This window comes from Podarcis liolepis (assembly GCF_965112155.1).
Source record: "Podarcis liolepis genome assembly, chromosome: 9".
Classification (NCBI taxonomy): Eukaryota; Metazoa; Chordata; class Lepidosauria; order Squamata; family Lacertidae; genus Podarcis; species Podarcis liolepis.
The window spans coordinates 71,884,439-71,899,183 of record NC_139564.1 but is presented as its reverse complement, the minus strand read 5'-3'; the positions used below and the strand labels follow the sequence as shown (position 1 = coordinate 71,899,183).

General features: G+C 48.1%; 1 protein-coding gene across 1 annotated transcript in view; it reads right to left on the bottom strand.

Annotated features, from left to right (window-relative positions):
* Positions 1-14,745, bottom strand: part of MAN2C1 (mannosidase alpha class 2C member 1) — a 36,542-nt gene that overhangs the window by 4,501 nt on the left and 17,296 nt on the right. The window contains exons 11-21 of the mRNA XM_083460432.1: positions 14,494-14,589; positions 12,634-12,779; positions 11,852-11,975; positions 11,213-11,334; positions 10,859-10,944; positions 9,517-9,687; positions 8,773-8,855; positions 7,201-7,295; positions 7,013-7,117; positions 3,800-3,956; positions 183-326 (exon numbers count right to left, since the gene is read on the bottom strand). Coding sequence (XP_083316558.1) covers positions 183-326; positions 3,800-3,956; positions 7,013-7,117; positions 7,201-7,295; positions 8,773-8,855; positions 9,517-9,687; positions 10,859-10,944; positions 11,213-11,334; positions 11,852-11,975; positions 12,634-12,779; positions 14,494-14,589 — 1,329 coding nt within the window. The remainder of the gene's footprint in view (positions 1-182; positions 327-3,799; positions 3,957-7,012; positions 7,118-7,200; positions 7,296-8,772; positions 8,856-9,516; positions 9,688-10,858; positions 10,945-11,212; positions 11,335-11,851; positions 11,976-12,633; positions 12,780-14,493; positions 14,590-14,745) is intronic.

Genomic DNA, 14,745 nt, shown 5'->3' with positions numbered 1-14,745 from the left:
AGCAGGCGTCTCCTGTGCCAACTTTGAAACACCTGCTAAAAACTCTTCTGAATTTATGGAACCAAGGGGGCAGTGGCCCAAAAATCTTTGGGAACCACCGGTGTAGACAGTTGATAAATAGAAAGGTTGACAGCCACCCAGCAATACCTATCTTGGCCAGGAGCCTTTGGGCAGATTCTCACCTCAAACCGAGCCCAGTCCCAAGAGGTGTTCCAGTGCGTTGGCCTCTGAAGGTGGCCAAACTGTATCTCATATGTGGCATTGGGGCTCCGGACCTTGGCAGGGAATTCCACCTTGAGGAACTTATGAGCCTCATTCCAGTCCACCTGTGGATCCAGCAAGAAGTGTAGCATATCAGACGAGAAAAGGTGCCTTGTTCTCCGCTCTGCCCCCAACCTCAAAGTTATTTATTTAATAATAATAATAATAATAATATCTTTATTGTCATTGCCCCCTCTCGGGGACAACGAAATTACTTACTTACTTACTTACTGTATTTTTCGCTCTATAGGACGCACCGGACCATAGGAGGGGGAGAACAGGGGAAAAAAATTCTCCCCCTCTCTGCTCAGCGCCCCTTCAGCGAAGCAGCAGGAGAAACAGAGCCCCTTCCATTTCTCCTCCCGCTTCACTGAAGGGGTGCTGCGCAGAGAGGGAAAACTGTGCAGCGCCTCTCCAGCGAAGCGAAGCCTGGAGAGCAAGAGGGATCAGTGTGCACCGACCCCTCTCGCTCTCCAGGCTTCAGGCGGCTATCTGCAAGCCTTCGGAGCGCAGCGGGAACTCCTGCTGCGCTCCGAAGGCTTGCGGATAGCTGCCTGAAGCCCCCGGAGCACAGCAGGAGTTCCTGCTGTGCTCCAGGGGCTTCAGGCGGCTTCAGCGAAAGCACCGCGGAGCCTCCAGAGCGCGGGGGGAGCGCTCCCTCTGCGCTTTGGAGGCTTCGCGTTGCTATCGCTGAAGCCAAGGAGCCTGCATTCGCTCCATAGGACACAGACACATTTCCCCTTAATTTTTGGAGGGGGAAAAGTGCGTCCTATAGGGTGAAAAATACGGTACTTACTTACTTACTTACATACATATAAAACACATACATTCTCCAAGTTTATTTGGAGGCTACCCTGCTCTAGGAACTTCCAGGTCACCAGGAAGTGTCATAACATCTCCAAACCTACTAAAGCTGATGAGTTCTCCTTATTCCAGGCCAGTCCCAAACAGCATAGGAAAGTGAAATCAGACTAGGGTAGAATTTGTGGGGGTCAGGTGGGATTGCTATGAGGAATTATGAAAATACGGAGCAAGCCACTGTGTCCACAATGAAAGCATTACGTTGACTGGGCTTGATTCATTGACAATAATTTCTGATTAAATCCCATAAGCCTCTGCATCTCTGCCCATCTTCTCTACTGTCCATTTTCTACGCCTAAAGCATTCTAAAACACAGACCAGGCATCCCGAGCCATAAAGATAGAAGGTAGCTTTGATGTAGCTTTGGTTAATCTTAAGATAGATCTTAAGGGCCAGGAACAGAGTTTGTGACTTCTGGGGGTACTAAATGAATTTCTCCTTGGTTCCTGTTTATTTAGCTTAACCACATATGCATGCTCAAGCAGGAAATAGTTTCTTTGTAGTTCAAAGGATTTCTTCTGATCTGTCCCACATGGGGTTTTTTGAAATGCTCAGAGGAAATCTGATTGGTTCTTACAAACACTGTGTAAAAGGTTCTTTTGTGAATAAAACGACCTGGGCTAAGGGGTGGACAGATTATTATTGGCCCTTCCTCCCAGAGTCTTGCTGGTCAAGCCTCGTGTGCATTTTATTAATCAGAGTCCAATCCTTCCTTGCTTTTGGAAAGCAACAGAGTTCACTGAAATGACAGATTGGGGTGGGGTGGGGCAAGCAAAGTTCCTAATGATGCAATGTTCAAAAGGCCTATCACAGAGCCAAGCACACTAACACTAAAATGCAGTAAATTTTTTGTCTCAAGAACCTAAGAGGAGCCTGGCTGCTGAATCAGTCCAGCATCCTGTTCTCACAGCAGAAGCCCCAGTGGGAAACCGGCAAGTAGGATTTGTGCCCAAGAGCAATTTCTCCGCTCCTACAATTTCCAGCAACCATTTCTAGCAGCATTGCTGCTTCCCACAGTGGCTGGTAGCCTTTGATAGCCCTCTCCTCCAAGAAGCTGTCTAATCTTCTTTTAAATCTATCTAAGCTGGCAGCAAGGTGATGTCTTTACTTTTTAAGTAGAGACATCACCTTGCCAACAAAGGTCCGTATAGTAAAAGCTATGGTTTTCCCAGTAGTGATGTATGGAAGTGAGAGCTGGACCATAAAGAAGAATTGATGCTTGGTGCTGGAGGAGACTCTTGAGAGTCCCATGGACTGCAAGAAGATCAAACCTATCCATTCTGAAGGAAATCAGCCCTGAGTGCTCACTGGAAGGACAGATCCTGAAGCTGAGGCTCCAAGACTTTGGCCACCTCATGAGAAGAGAAGACTCCCTGGAAAAGACCCTGATGTTGGGAAAGATGGAGGGCACAAGGAGAAGGGGACGACAGAGGACGAGATGGTTGGACAGCGTTCTCGAAGCTACCAGCATGAGTCTGACCAAACTGTGGGAGGCAGTGGAAGACAGGAGTGCCTGGCGTGCTCTGGTCCATGGGGTCACGAAGAGTCAGACACAACTAAATGACTAAACAACAACAAGCTGGTGGCCATCACTGCCTCCAGGGGCAGGGAGTTCCACAGTTTAACTATGCGCTGTGAGAAGAAGTCCTTTCTTTGACCTGTCCTGAATCCTCCAGCATTCAACTTCATTGAATGCCTCTGAGTTCTATTGTTATGAGAGAGAAAGAAAAACTTTTCTATATGCACTTTCTCCCTCCCAGGCACAATTTTTTAAAACTTCTATCATGGTGCCTCTTGTTCACCTTTTCTCTAAGCTAAAAGTCCCAAAACGCTGCAATCTTTCATAGACTAAGGTTATAAAACCAACCTTTGGATTTTGCACAGCAGGCCTCGTTTATAATATTTTTTTAATCAGAAATATCAAGCATTCTGAATCAACATATTTTAAACATTGCATAATAAAGGCTTGATAGTGCACCTACTTATAGCTGCTGGAATGAGCATTGCACAGTCCTAGAAAAAATTAGACTGGACCCATCTAAAGTGTGGGATATTGCCTTGCTGGAAAACGTAGTAAGCTGAGAGTCTTGAGGGGCCACAGAAAAAGGACGATTTCATACTTGTTTGGTCTGACTTTATTTCACTTGTAAGCAGCACAGCTGTCAGTGTTTCCCTTTTTTTAAGGGAAATTCCCTTATTCCGAATACAATTCCTCGCAAGAAAAGGGAAAAGTTGACAGCTATGGTAAGCAAGGACCTCCCTTGGCCTACAAACAAATATGGCTTATACACTGACTCAGCACATTTCATCATTTTCCTTGGTATAACAGGGTCCATGTTTTGTAACCTTGTCTTCTTTAACTATGATGCCTATGCTATAGATAGCTCCACTTGCTACCTTCCACACATTCACATACCTGTGGTTTATTTATTTTGGTTTTATTTTATGTCTGTATTTGTTTGACAGTGGTCAGTAATGGTATATGGACTATGTATATTGTCACCAGACCCTGTTTGCTAACACTGTATTTTGCATAACCTTGTACGATCTTTTCTTGAAATGTAATTTAAAAAATATTTAATTTAAAGGGAAAAAAACAGATTTACAAAACATACACAGGTGTGGGTGTATTTAGGAGGGGAAAGAGCTTGCAGAGAAGATTACAAGCATATCGAACCTGAGTCTGGAAGCGGACGTGAGGGCATGCTGCGTCCAGAATGACCTCTTGGGTAAGAACACTCTTCTCGCTGATCTGCAGGGAGAAGGTCACACTGCCCCGCAGTCCCCCTGGCTGGATGATTTCCAAGGGTTTAAGGAGATGTGCAATGGTCTTCCTGAAAGGGATATTTACAAGGAAATCATTGGCTCAGAGTTCCAGGCCAGGGGTCAGCAAACTTACCGCACCTTGGGCCGGTGTCTCCAGCGCCGATTGCGCGGCAGGCCGGAGGGTGGGGGAGCGTGTGCCCATACGCGTGCGCACATGCTATTTCCGGCGCACTTCCGGGTCAGAGGAGCACTGGAAATAGCTTGTGCGCGGGCCTCCTCCGACCCAAATGTGCACCGGAAATAACACTTGCGCATGTGCACAACCAATTTCCGGTGCTCCTCCGACCCAGAAGTGGGCAGCTGCGCAGCGCAGCACTGGTCAAAGCGGGCAGCGGCACTTGCCGCAGGCTGGATAAACAAGTCCCTCGGGCCTTATCCAGCCCACAGGCCTTAGTTTGGGGACCCCTGTTCTAGGCCGTAAGGGAAGAATATCCAAAGAGCCCTGCTGGATGAAGCCAATGGCCTGTCTAGTCCAGCCCGTCTAGTGCCAACCAAATGCCCAAAATGGGAATCCCACAAGCAGGAACCGATCACAAGAGCAGCCCTCTCCCCTCTTGTGGTTTCCAGGAAATGGCATTCAGGAGCATCACTGCCTCCAACGGTGGCTGTGGGAAGCTTTGTTCTGAGTAGAAGATGGTGCTTCTCCTCACAAGAGGGAGCACAAAAAGCCCAATAACCTGGGGGGGGGCTGCCTCTGCTGACTACTGTAGCATAAATGAGACAGCCCATTGTTGAATAGTTTGTTTAAATGTTAGGGTTCGTTATTGTTCCACGGGGTGTGTACCAATTTAAAAGCCAGGGTGCATATCTTGACCTAGTTTTTACAGCTGTGTAGCAGTGTAGCATAGGGACGCGGGTGGCGCTGTGGGTTAAACCACAGAGCCTAGGACTTGCCGATCAGAAGGTTGGCGGTTCGAATCCCCGGGACGGGGTGAGCTCCCATTGCTTGGTCCCAGCTCCTGCCAACCTAGCAGTTCGAAAGCACGTCAAAGTGCAAGTAGATAAATAGGTACCGCTCCGGCAGGAAGGTAAACGGTGTTTCCGTGCGCTGCTCTGGTTTGCCAGAAGCGGCTTAGTCATGCTGGCCATATGACCCGGAAGCTGTACACTGGCTCCCTCGGCCAATAAAGCGAGATGAGCACCACAACCCCAGTCGGCCACGACTGGACCTAATGGTCAGGGGTCCCTTTACCTTTACCAGTGTAGCAGGTGCTGATAAGTCACTGTAATTAGCTGTGTCAGCAATTGTGAATGGTATATAATGTGCAGTATGCACCTTACTCTCCCCTGGTGGGTGGATGGGTGATGATTATAGACACTATGTAAGATGTATGTTAGAGGAGTTTTGTTATTAAACCATGCAAAGATATTTTTGCATCTCTTCAGTGTTCCCATCTGTGTGGTCTACTCTGCACGGACTCTGTGCCATGTTTCAAATGCCCAATACCCATATGTGAAGAGATGTAAACAAGTGTGTGTGAAAGGATACGGTCAGGAGAATCTGCTTGCTCAGACTGTATTAAGGAGGTGTCAAGAATGTTTGTGCAGGAAAAACTCAGCCTTGGGCTAGTTTGACAGAAAGCAGGTGCCGAGTTCCTGTTGGTGAATCAGGCATCCAGCTATGACTATGCAGGCGCACTTTCCCACTGAGAACGTGGCTTCACTTCCACACATGTGCAAAGCGAAGGTGAAGGAATGTCTCTATTTAAGCCTGTGTGATTTATAGGTTTGGGGACTCCACTTTTGTGGGCTCCCCAAAGGCCGCTATTGTGACCAGATAAAGCCATCTCAAGCATCACAATGGTGTGTTTACTGAAGAAATCCACCACACTACAGTGGTGCCCCGCAAGACGAATGCCTTGCAAGACGGAAAACTCGCTAGACGAAAGAGTTTTCCGTTTTGGAGGTGCTTCGCAAAACAAATCTCCTATGGGCTTGCTTCGCAAGATGAAAATGTCTTGCGAGTTCCTGCGGGTTCCCCCCCCCTTTTCTAAGCCACTAAGCCGCTTATCAGCTGATCCGATAAGCCGCTAAAAGCCGCTAATAGCGCTAATCTGCTAATCCGTCAATGGGCTTGCTTCGCAAGACGAAAAAACCGCTAGACGAAGAGAATCACAGAACGGATTCTTTTCGTCTTGCGAGGCACCACTGTACCTAGAAAAGCCAAAAGGTTTCAGATAGCAGATTAGATTTCGTTCCGTTCCTTGCCTGCCCGCCTGGTCCCATCAAATAAAGTTCCCTTACACAGAGGCAGACATTTCTCCACCTAGATCAGTATTACACTGGCTGGCAGCAGTTCTCCAAGGTCTCAGGCAGTCCCCTCCACCATCACCTACTACCTTCTAATCTGAGGTTCTGGCGACTAACACTGCAGAGCAGGCTCCCTACTGCCCTGAGCTGCGGCTGCTCCTTTATTTGCTCCATTAGTGAATTAGACATTCCATTTCCCTTTGTTTTCAGTCTGTTGGCCATCACTTTCATTGGTTCCCTCCATGCCGCTCACACTAAGGGGTAAGTCTGCACCGCGCCCTCCTCCTTAGTCCTGTTTTCCTTTCCTCTGCAAAGGAAGAATGGCTGTGCCTAAAGATTTTCAAGAGAAATGAGTATGTAACAGAGAGAGGAGAACAGGAGTGAGAAGGGTTCCAAAATGCAAGAACATTCCTTACAGTGGTAAATATTGCTTACCCTGAGATACATAGATTTGAGTTTTGAGCTATGCTGAAAACATGCAGTGTTCTCAAACAAGGAAATGTGCTATTTCTTTTTATATAAGCCCTTGCTTTTCCTTACTTGTTGTATGGCCACTTCTCCCTACATGCTTGTGATACACCTGGATATTTTTTAACAACACCTGGAAGCGCCCCAGTGGTTTAAACTAAATTGTGCCATTGGTGCGAAGCGTGTGTGATTCTCTCTGACCGATTTGCAATTCCAGCTCTGTCTCAAGAGAGACCGAATGGATGCCATTACCTTTGCTGCGAAGAGAAGCTCCTCAGCATCCTTTTGTTACATACAAGAAATCTCAAGCTGCAGCGTTGCGCCAAAAAGATGACAGGCGACCTACCTGGTCTCCAGGTGATAGTCCATAACGTCCCAGGCATCCCAATACAATGGAACGTCGTCAAATATCACAAACTGGTTAGCGCAGCAACCTTCGGGAACTGACTCTCTAAGGAGAAAAACACACCCTCAAGGAGTCAAGGAATTGCATGGCTTGATCTGAGAAAAAATAAAGTTCAGATCTCAAAGTACCTCTCTGGCTGCATTAAGCAAAGCGATGTCACACGCCCCAGAGTATCCAGACAGACCCGGACGAGACCATTCTTCATGATGACAGAGCCATCCACCTGCAGAGGAAGATTTAAGAACTAAATAAATGAAAAGGAACAAGAGCTGCTAGGAGGTCACTGTTAGGTTCCACCTTAAAAGGGAACAGGCATGAAGGTTGTGTGTCACATGCCTGTTTACTTCCAGCACAGTCTGCTGGGAACTTCTGTTTTGTATATTGCTTTTGCTATTGCTGTTTTGCTGGAGACGAGGGGAAGCAGACATGTTTTTTCCTTTGTTCCTGAACTATGCTGAATAAATGTTGTAAATAATGCTTATGCATGTCTCTGTCCGCCACTTCCATTGTGGGTCCACCGAACACATTCTCTTGACTTGCCCTTCTTATGCAGAGCTTAGACAAAATTTTATAGACCCACTCCTATGTCAATCTAGCTTCCTATCCGGAGAAAACCAGGTTTTACACTTGCTGAATAACGTCACTAGAGCTATACCTTCCTTGGTGGCCAAATTTCTTTTTTTAGCTTTTAAGCATTGCAAGACTATAATTGACTGTATTGATATGGGGCTATCTGTTTAGCCCATTTTAGTGTTGGCTAAGTTCTAAAATCTTCCTGGAGTTTTTAACTGTGTATTGACAAATGTACTTTTTTCTGACTGACGGTCGAATAAAAGGTTGATGATGATGATGACTTCCATTGTGGAGATTTATTCACTCTGCTAATTAGCGTACTCGGTAGCTTCAGAAGGCTACTAAGGCTCGAGTTGCTGATTGATTGATGCTGTTCCGTGACCTGGAGATCGCCCGGCTGCCGGCCGGTGTCTGGAGCCAGCTGGGGGCCTGCCTGATGCCCCCGTCTCCCTGGCAGCATCCCAACAGTCACACCCTGATGCCTAAGAATAAGGGGAAACACAGACTGCCTGGATTCACCCATCAGCTAGAGAAAGAGGGGCTCCAGCTCCCATCAGCCCCAATGGTCAGGGGTGATGGAAGTTGTAGTACAGAACATCTAGAGAGGCAACGGGATCTCCATTCCCAAGTAATGGAATTTGCTGCACTTTCATGTAACTTATTCCATGGAGGGGCATCCATCCACATGCCTCCTTGTTCTGAAACTATATGAAATCAAACCATACTTCATCAAACTTGTCTTTTTGAACGAATCCACCTAGAGACAGTTTACGGGATTTTTCTTCCAGCAAGGCTACCTGCCAAACCCTTGCGTACCAGTAGGCCAAATTGACTAGCTCAAACGTTTCCCAAAACATTGCTCCAGACATCCTGGCTGCCATTAAAAGGTGGCAAATGAATTCCTTCTTTTTTCTTTATCAGCTTCAGAAAATAATTCTGAAGCACCAGATACGAAGGAGGGACGAGTTTGATTTGTTATTAGAGAAATATCTTTGAACGTCGTGGCCCAGAATTCCGCAACCGTGAGGCAGTCCCACCACATGTGCCCTCAGGTGCCCACCATTTAGTAGCCCTGCGGCATATATTATTAACTCCGGTTTCCTGGCAAAAGCCACAGAGGAGCTCACCTCTTTGGTCACTGTCACGGGATATGGAGGAGGTAAGGAATCTTGAACAACACAGTAGCCCATGCTGGGAACCGTCACCAAGGCTAAAGAGGTACAAAGGAGACAGGTTAACTTTGAAGCAGCCAAAAAACAGGTGCATTGGCTAAGGTCAAGTCCTTCTACAATCCCCTGCATTGTATCTCAGTCCCACCTGGGGACACAATGCATACTGAAATTAATGGGTATGACTAAAATAGGTCCATTAGTTCCAGTTTTAGCGTTTCTTCTTATGAATGCAACAATCCCTTCGCTTAAGAATACTGCAAGGACTCTGTAACGATTAGAAGTACAGTGGTGCCTCGCAAGACGAAAAAAATCCGTTCTGTGATTCTCTTCGTCTAGCGGTTTTTTCGTTTTGGCGAAGCAAGCCCATTGGCGGATTAGCGGATTAGCGCTATTAGCGGCTTTTAGCGGCTTATCTGCTGATCGGATCAGCTGATAAGCGGTTTAGCGGCTTAGAAAAAGGGGGGGGAAACTGCAGGAACTCGCAAGACATTGTCGTCTTGCGAAGCAAGCCCATAGGAAATTCGTTTTGCGAAGCACCTCCAAAACGGAAAACCCTTTCGTCTAGTGAGTTTTCCGTCTTGCGAGGCATTCGTCTTGCGGGGCACCACTGTACTTTACACACTACAATAGAGAAGAACTTGCTATAAAGTAATCTATCTGTGAATCAAAAGTTTTTTAGGCATGAAGCACTGTTGGCACCTAAGGTCTTGGATCCTCCTGGTCCAGCTTTGGGGATGACTTCAGTTCGTTTCCACGGCAACGTGTTGACCACAAGGATGCCACCGTTAGTCTCTTGACTGCTTGACAAAAGGCCTCCAAACAGGGACTGCACAGCATCTTTCAGAAGTTGAGATCCAACACTGCAAATTTCTGGGGGGAAAGGATTTCCATTAAGGGAACTTGCCCATCCAGAGTGAGCTGAAGCGGTAGCACATATTTTAAAAGGGGCAAGTGGGACCTGCAACAAAATGTTGCCGTGCAGATGGTTCCTTTCCACAGCTAGAACCTGCCCTCTTCCCGGTTACTCTGTTCCGAGTCGCCTTCTGTCCTGGTGTCACACACCCCAACTGCCAGTTAGTGTTCCTGGGGTTGCTTTGGGTGCCTGCCCTCCAAGATAAAATAAAGTACAGTGGTACCTCGGGTTAAGAACTTAATTCATTCCAGAGGCCCGTTCTTAACCTGAAACTGTTCTTAACCTGAGGTACCACTTTAGCAAATGGGGCCTCCTGCTGCCGCTGCGCAATTTCTGTTCTCATCCTGAAGCAAAGTTCTTAACCCGAGGTACTATTTCTGGGTTAGCGGAGTCTGTAACCTGAAGCGTCTGTAACCTGAAGCATCTGTAACCCGAGGTACCACTGTACTGGCGGAGGGAGCTGACGTTTGTCCACAGACAGTTTTTCTGGGTTATGTGGCCAGCATGACTGAGCCGCTTCTGGCGAAACCAGAGCAGTGCACAGAAACACAGTTTACCTTCCCGCCAGAGCAGTACCTTTTTATCTACTTGCACTTCATGCTTTCAAACTGCTAGGTTGGCAGGAGCTGGGACTGAGCAACGGGAACTCACTCTGTCGCGGGGATTCGAACCACCGACCTTCTGATCAGCAAGCCCAAGGCTCAGTGGTTTACACCACAGCGCCACCCGCATCCCTTGTGTCAGATACGGCATGGTTTTTAATTGTATGCGTATTGCTGCTTTTATTTCTTATACTGTATTTTATTGCAGAATGCAGATTCTAAGTGTTCTTCACAGACATGCCACAGACCACCTAAATAAAGCTTTTGGACCACTGCTGGTCTGAGGACCAGGGTTCAGAAACCCCTGTTCCATGCTATAGTCATTCTGACAGCTCAATACCTGAAGAGAAGTAGTGCTAGATTCTTAAACCCAGTAAAATATGGGTAACATGGAAGTAAATTCATGTGACAGGGGCTGCCACCACGAAGGCCCTGCCCCTGGGGCTGACCAATCTAATGTACCCGATAGCAGGCTGAAGAGAAGGGCCTCTTGAGGCCTCTCTCAAGGGCCAGGGTAAATTCATACCTGAATAGTATCTCATGGCATCCTCAGCTACCAGTTGGATACAGCTGCCTGGCAAGACATCATGGAACTGATTCAGGAGGAGGAGCCTGCCACCAAAAGGGGACAAATAATCAGGAGACCCAAAGAAAGAGAGGAACTACCTGGCATCTATACAAAGCATTTGCAGGTCAGGGGCTCCACCGCCTTGTCACAGTTCTCAGATGGAGAGCAGGCAGGATCCGTGATAGGAGTGGGGAGGGAAAAGGTGGTGGGTGACCTTTCTTAGGGTTTGGCCACCCTTTTCTACTACCCCAACAAAGCCCAGCAAGATCCCATATTCTGAACAGCACCAAATATTCGCATTCAAAGTTGTACCTCCACAGGTGCTGAAGCTTAGCAGAAGGGTACTGGAAAGAGCTTTTCTGTGCCAAAGCAAAGCTACTCAGAATCTCAACATTGTGGAGCAGGCGCTCACACTCCCGGTTCCCCTTCTTAATCTGGTTTCAAAAGGAGAAAACATTTACAGAAAACAGCAATGGAAGGAAATGATCAGACACATTGTTTTTTATGATTGCCAGTTGTTTTAAATTGTTTTTCGTAATGGACTTCAATGCTGTAATTAATTTAATAGATGATGATGATAATCAGGTACCAATAAGCAGAGATTGCAAGTTGTAACATTGCAACTCTACGTATTTGTACCCAGAACCTGCGGCCTTCCGGACCTTTGTTGGACTACAACTCCCATCATTCCTGACTATTGGTTCTGCTTGCTGGAGCTGATGGGATGTGGAGTCCAACAGCACCTGAAAGGTTGTCCTTTCCTGTCTCACAGAGCAAGATAAGCAGACGCTGCAGCAACCAACAGGAGGCTTATGAGGACAAACTTCCCCCAAGTTGAACTTCTAAGGTTATGCTGGTTTTAGAAATTCGGGAACAGAAGCTTCCGAGGACAGACCTTTTGACTCTCAGCCAGAGGACTGTCTAATTGACCGTTTTCCTGTGCATACTAACCTGTCCATGTGTGGTGTATGTGCCATTATGGAGCTCCAGAAACAGTTCGCCAACCCAGGTGCACAGCTGAGCCTTTTCCTTTTCCAGGGCAGTGAAAAGCCGGTCAGGTGTGGACATCTGAACCCTGCGAGAAGGAGAGAAAGAGAAATCACCAGTTGTAGCAGGGCTGGGGAGAGCTTCAGACCCAGAGACCAAATGCCTCTCCCTCCAGTCCTGGGGATGCTCAAAAGGCCACACCCTCTTTCCTCCAGGCCACGCCCCCTCACTGGCCCTGCTGCGCCACCTCCTGAGGTGCAGGAAAGTGTCCTCCGACTAGGTAAATGCTCATCCGGATGCAGGGGGGAGATGCCGAGAGTTAATGAGCGTTCATCCCAATTTGTTTATGGGGCATTTACAGTGGTACCTTGGGATGCGAACGGGATCCGTTCCGGAGCCCCGTTCGCATCCTGAATAGAACGTAAGACGCGACTGCGCATGTGCGAATGCGCGGGTCACGTCTCGGCGCCTCCGCGCATGCGCGTGACGTCATTTTGACCGTCTGCACATACGCGAGCGGCAAAACCCGGAAGTAACGCGCTCTGTTACTTCCAGGTCGCCGCGGAGCGCAACCCGAAAATACTTATCCTGAAGCATATTTATCCCAAGGTATGACTGTATATGGCTTCCCAGAAATCTTTTATTCAGCCCATACCTTTGTGGGTCCATCTTCCTAACCACAGGAAGCCAAGCTTTTCTTCTTCCTTTTTAAAGTGGGCTTGTCTGAGCAGCAAAGGGAAACTGACCTTGGCAAGCCGTCTGTGTCCTTCATTCTCCTCAGCCTGTCCAGGATCTTCTGCGTTGGGCCGCCTCCCCCGTCTCCGAAGCCAAAGAGAGCGGCACTGTGGTTGACACGGCCCCTGTCCCTGTTGTTCTTCACCGTTTTTAACATCTAGGGCAGAGGCAACAACGTGATGACGTGACCTCTTTTCGAAGGGAATATTTATTTATTTATTTTATTCACAAGATTCACAGGCAGCTCCATTGTGAAAGAAAAGTTTGCAAGAATATAAGAGAAAACACTAACATTATTGCATTAGAAAAACTCAGTTAAAACAGGTACAGTGGTGCCTCGCAAGACGAAAAAAATCCGTTCTGTGATTCTCTTCGTCTAGCGGTTTTTTCGTCTTGCGAAGCAAGTCCATTGACGGATTAGCGGGTTAGCGCTATTAGCGGCTTATCTGCTGATCAGATCAGCTGATAAGCGGCTTAGCGGCTTAGAAAAAGGGGGGGGGAGGGGAAAAAACCCGCAGGAACTCGCAAGGCATTGTCGTCTTGCGAAGCAAGCCCATAGGAAATTTGTTTTGCGAAGCACCTCCAAAACGGAAAACTCTTTCGTCTAGCGGGGCACCACTCTTTCGTCTAGCGAGGCATTCGTCTTGCGGGGCACCACTGTATTTTAAAATATTCAAAATATTATTAAAAAGAAATAAAGACCCACGTATCTTCTACATTTCTGGATAGGCTTTCCTAAATAAAAATCTTTTAAGCAGGCACTGAAAATAGTACAGTTAAGGTTGCTTGCCTGGTGTCAGGAGGCAATATGGTTGATCCACACTGTCAGGGGACTGCCCTCGGAACAGGGGAGGGAGGCAGGGTTGGGATACAGAGAGCCTCCAAAGCTCCTGAGGAGCAGTTCCTGTTCCGGTGAGCGGAAACGCCAGCCAAGCAAGGAAAGGGCTTGAGGATGCTGCTGAGAGCCCCAGTGCCTCACCTTGCCAGGCTGGCCAGGAGGGACCCACGCCATGTCTGTCGCCCAGCTTGCGCAGAGGGGTGAAACGCAAGGAGGGGAGGTGGAGGCTTGGGGTGTCTAAGTTCTTACGTTGGGGGAGAAGCCGGAAGGGGCCACTTCCAGATTCTGCAAGTGACTAAGACGGACATGAACTTTGTAGATCTGCAATGTAAATAGTTTGCACAATAAAACCTGTAAAAGACAGGTTTGGAGTCCTGCCTGGTTACTCGCGAGCAACCAGCAGCAGCACCTGACACACACCACACACGCAAAGCACTGAAGTGAAGGACATGAGGCAGGAGTTGGTAACGCAGGTGAGCTGCGCACAGGTGAGCTGCAAGCAAGCTGCCGGCCAGCTCTGTGGAGGCTCCTTTTATTGACACAATATGCAAACCCAGGCAGACACATTTTGGGCTGTGACCTTTACGCATCTTCCCGTCCCGAGATCGTGGGGTGGTACAGAGTTATTTTGGCACCTGTTTCCAGCATGTCATTTTCCCCTTGCACAGCGTATTGCACAAGGAGACAAAAGGTCTCAGAGACAAAGGTTACAGACAGGGCACCGCAGACTACTGAGACCGCAAAAGGTTAGACAGAGGGCAAGATGTTCAGACAGCTGTGGCTTTATCTGTGAGGGGGAGTGTGCTCTGCACCCAGCGATCATTCCTACAAAGCACATTTAAAGCGCATGGCTCCCCTCTCCCTACACAGGGGTACAATTCCCAGCACCTTGGACAAGCTATGGTTTCCAGGTCATTCAGTCCATTCCCTTGCAATACATTCCTTGCAGTTGCCGGTCTTCAGAAGTGCTAGAAACCCCACCCCAACTTGGCCTTCACTTCCTTCTTCCGGGGGGCAAGTAGCCCTCACTCACCTCCTCCACACAACCAGCCAGCCCATAGGAATCTGCAGGTGGGAAGTGGGCTAAAACCTGGGACCCGTCAATGCCTTCCCAGACAAAGGTGTTGTGCTGAAAGAGAAGATTGTGGCCCATAGTCAATGTCAGGGGTTCCCACAGTAGGTGCTCCTGCTCCCTGGGAGATGGTGGGACTACCTAGGGCAGGGGTCTGCAATCTGCGGCTCCGGAGCTGCATGTGGCTCTTTTACACCTTTGCTGCGGCTCCGG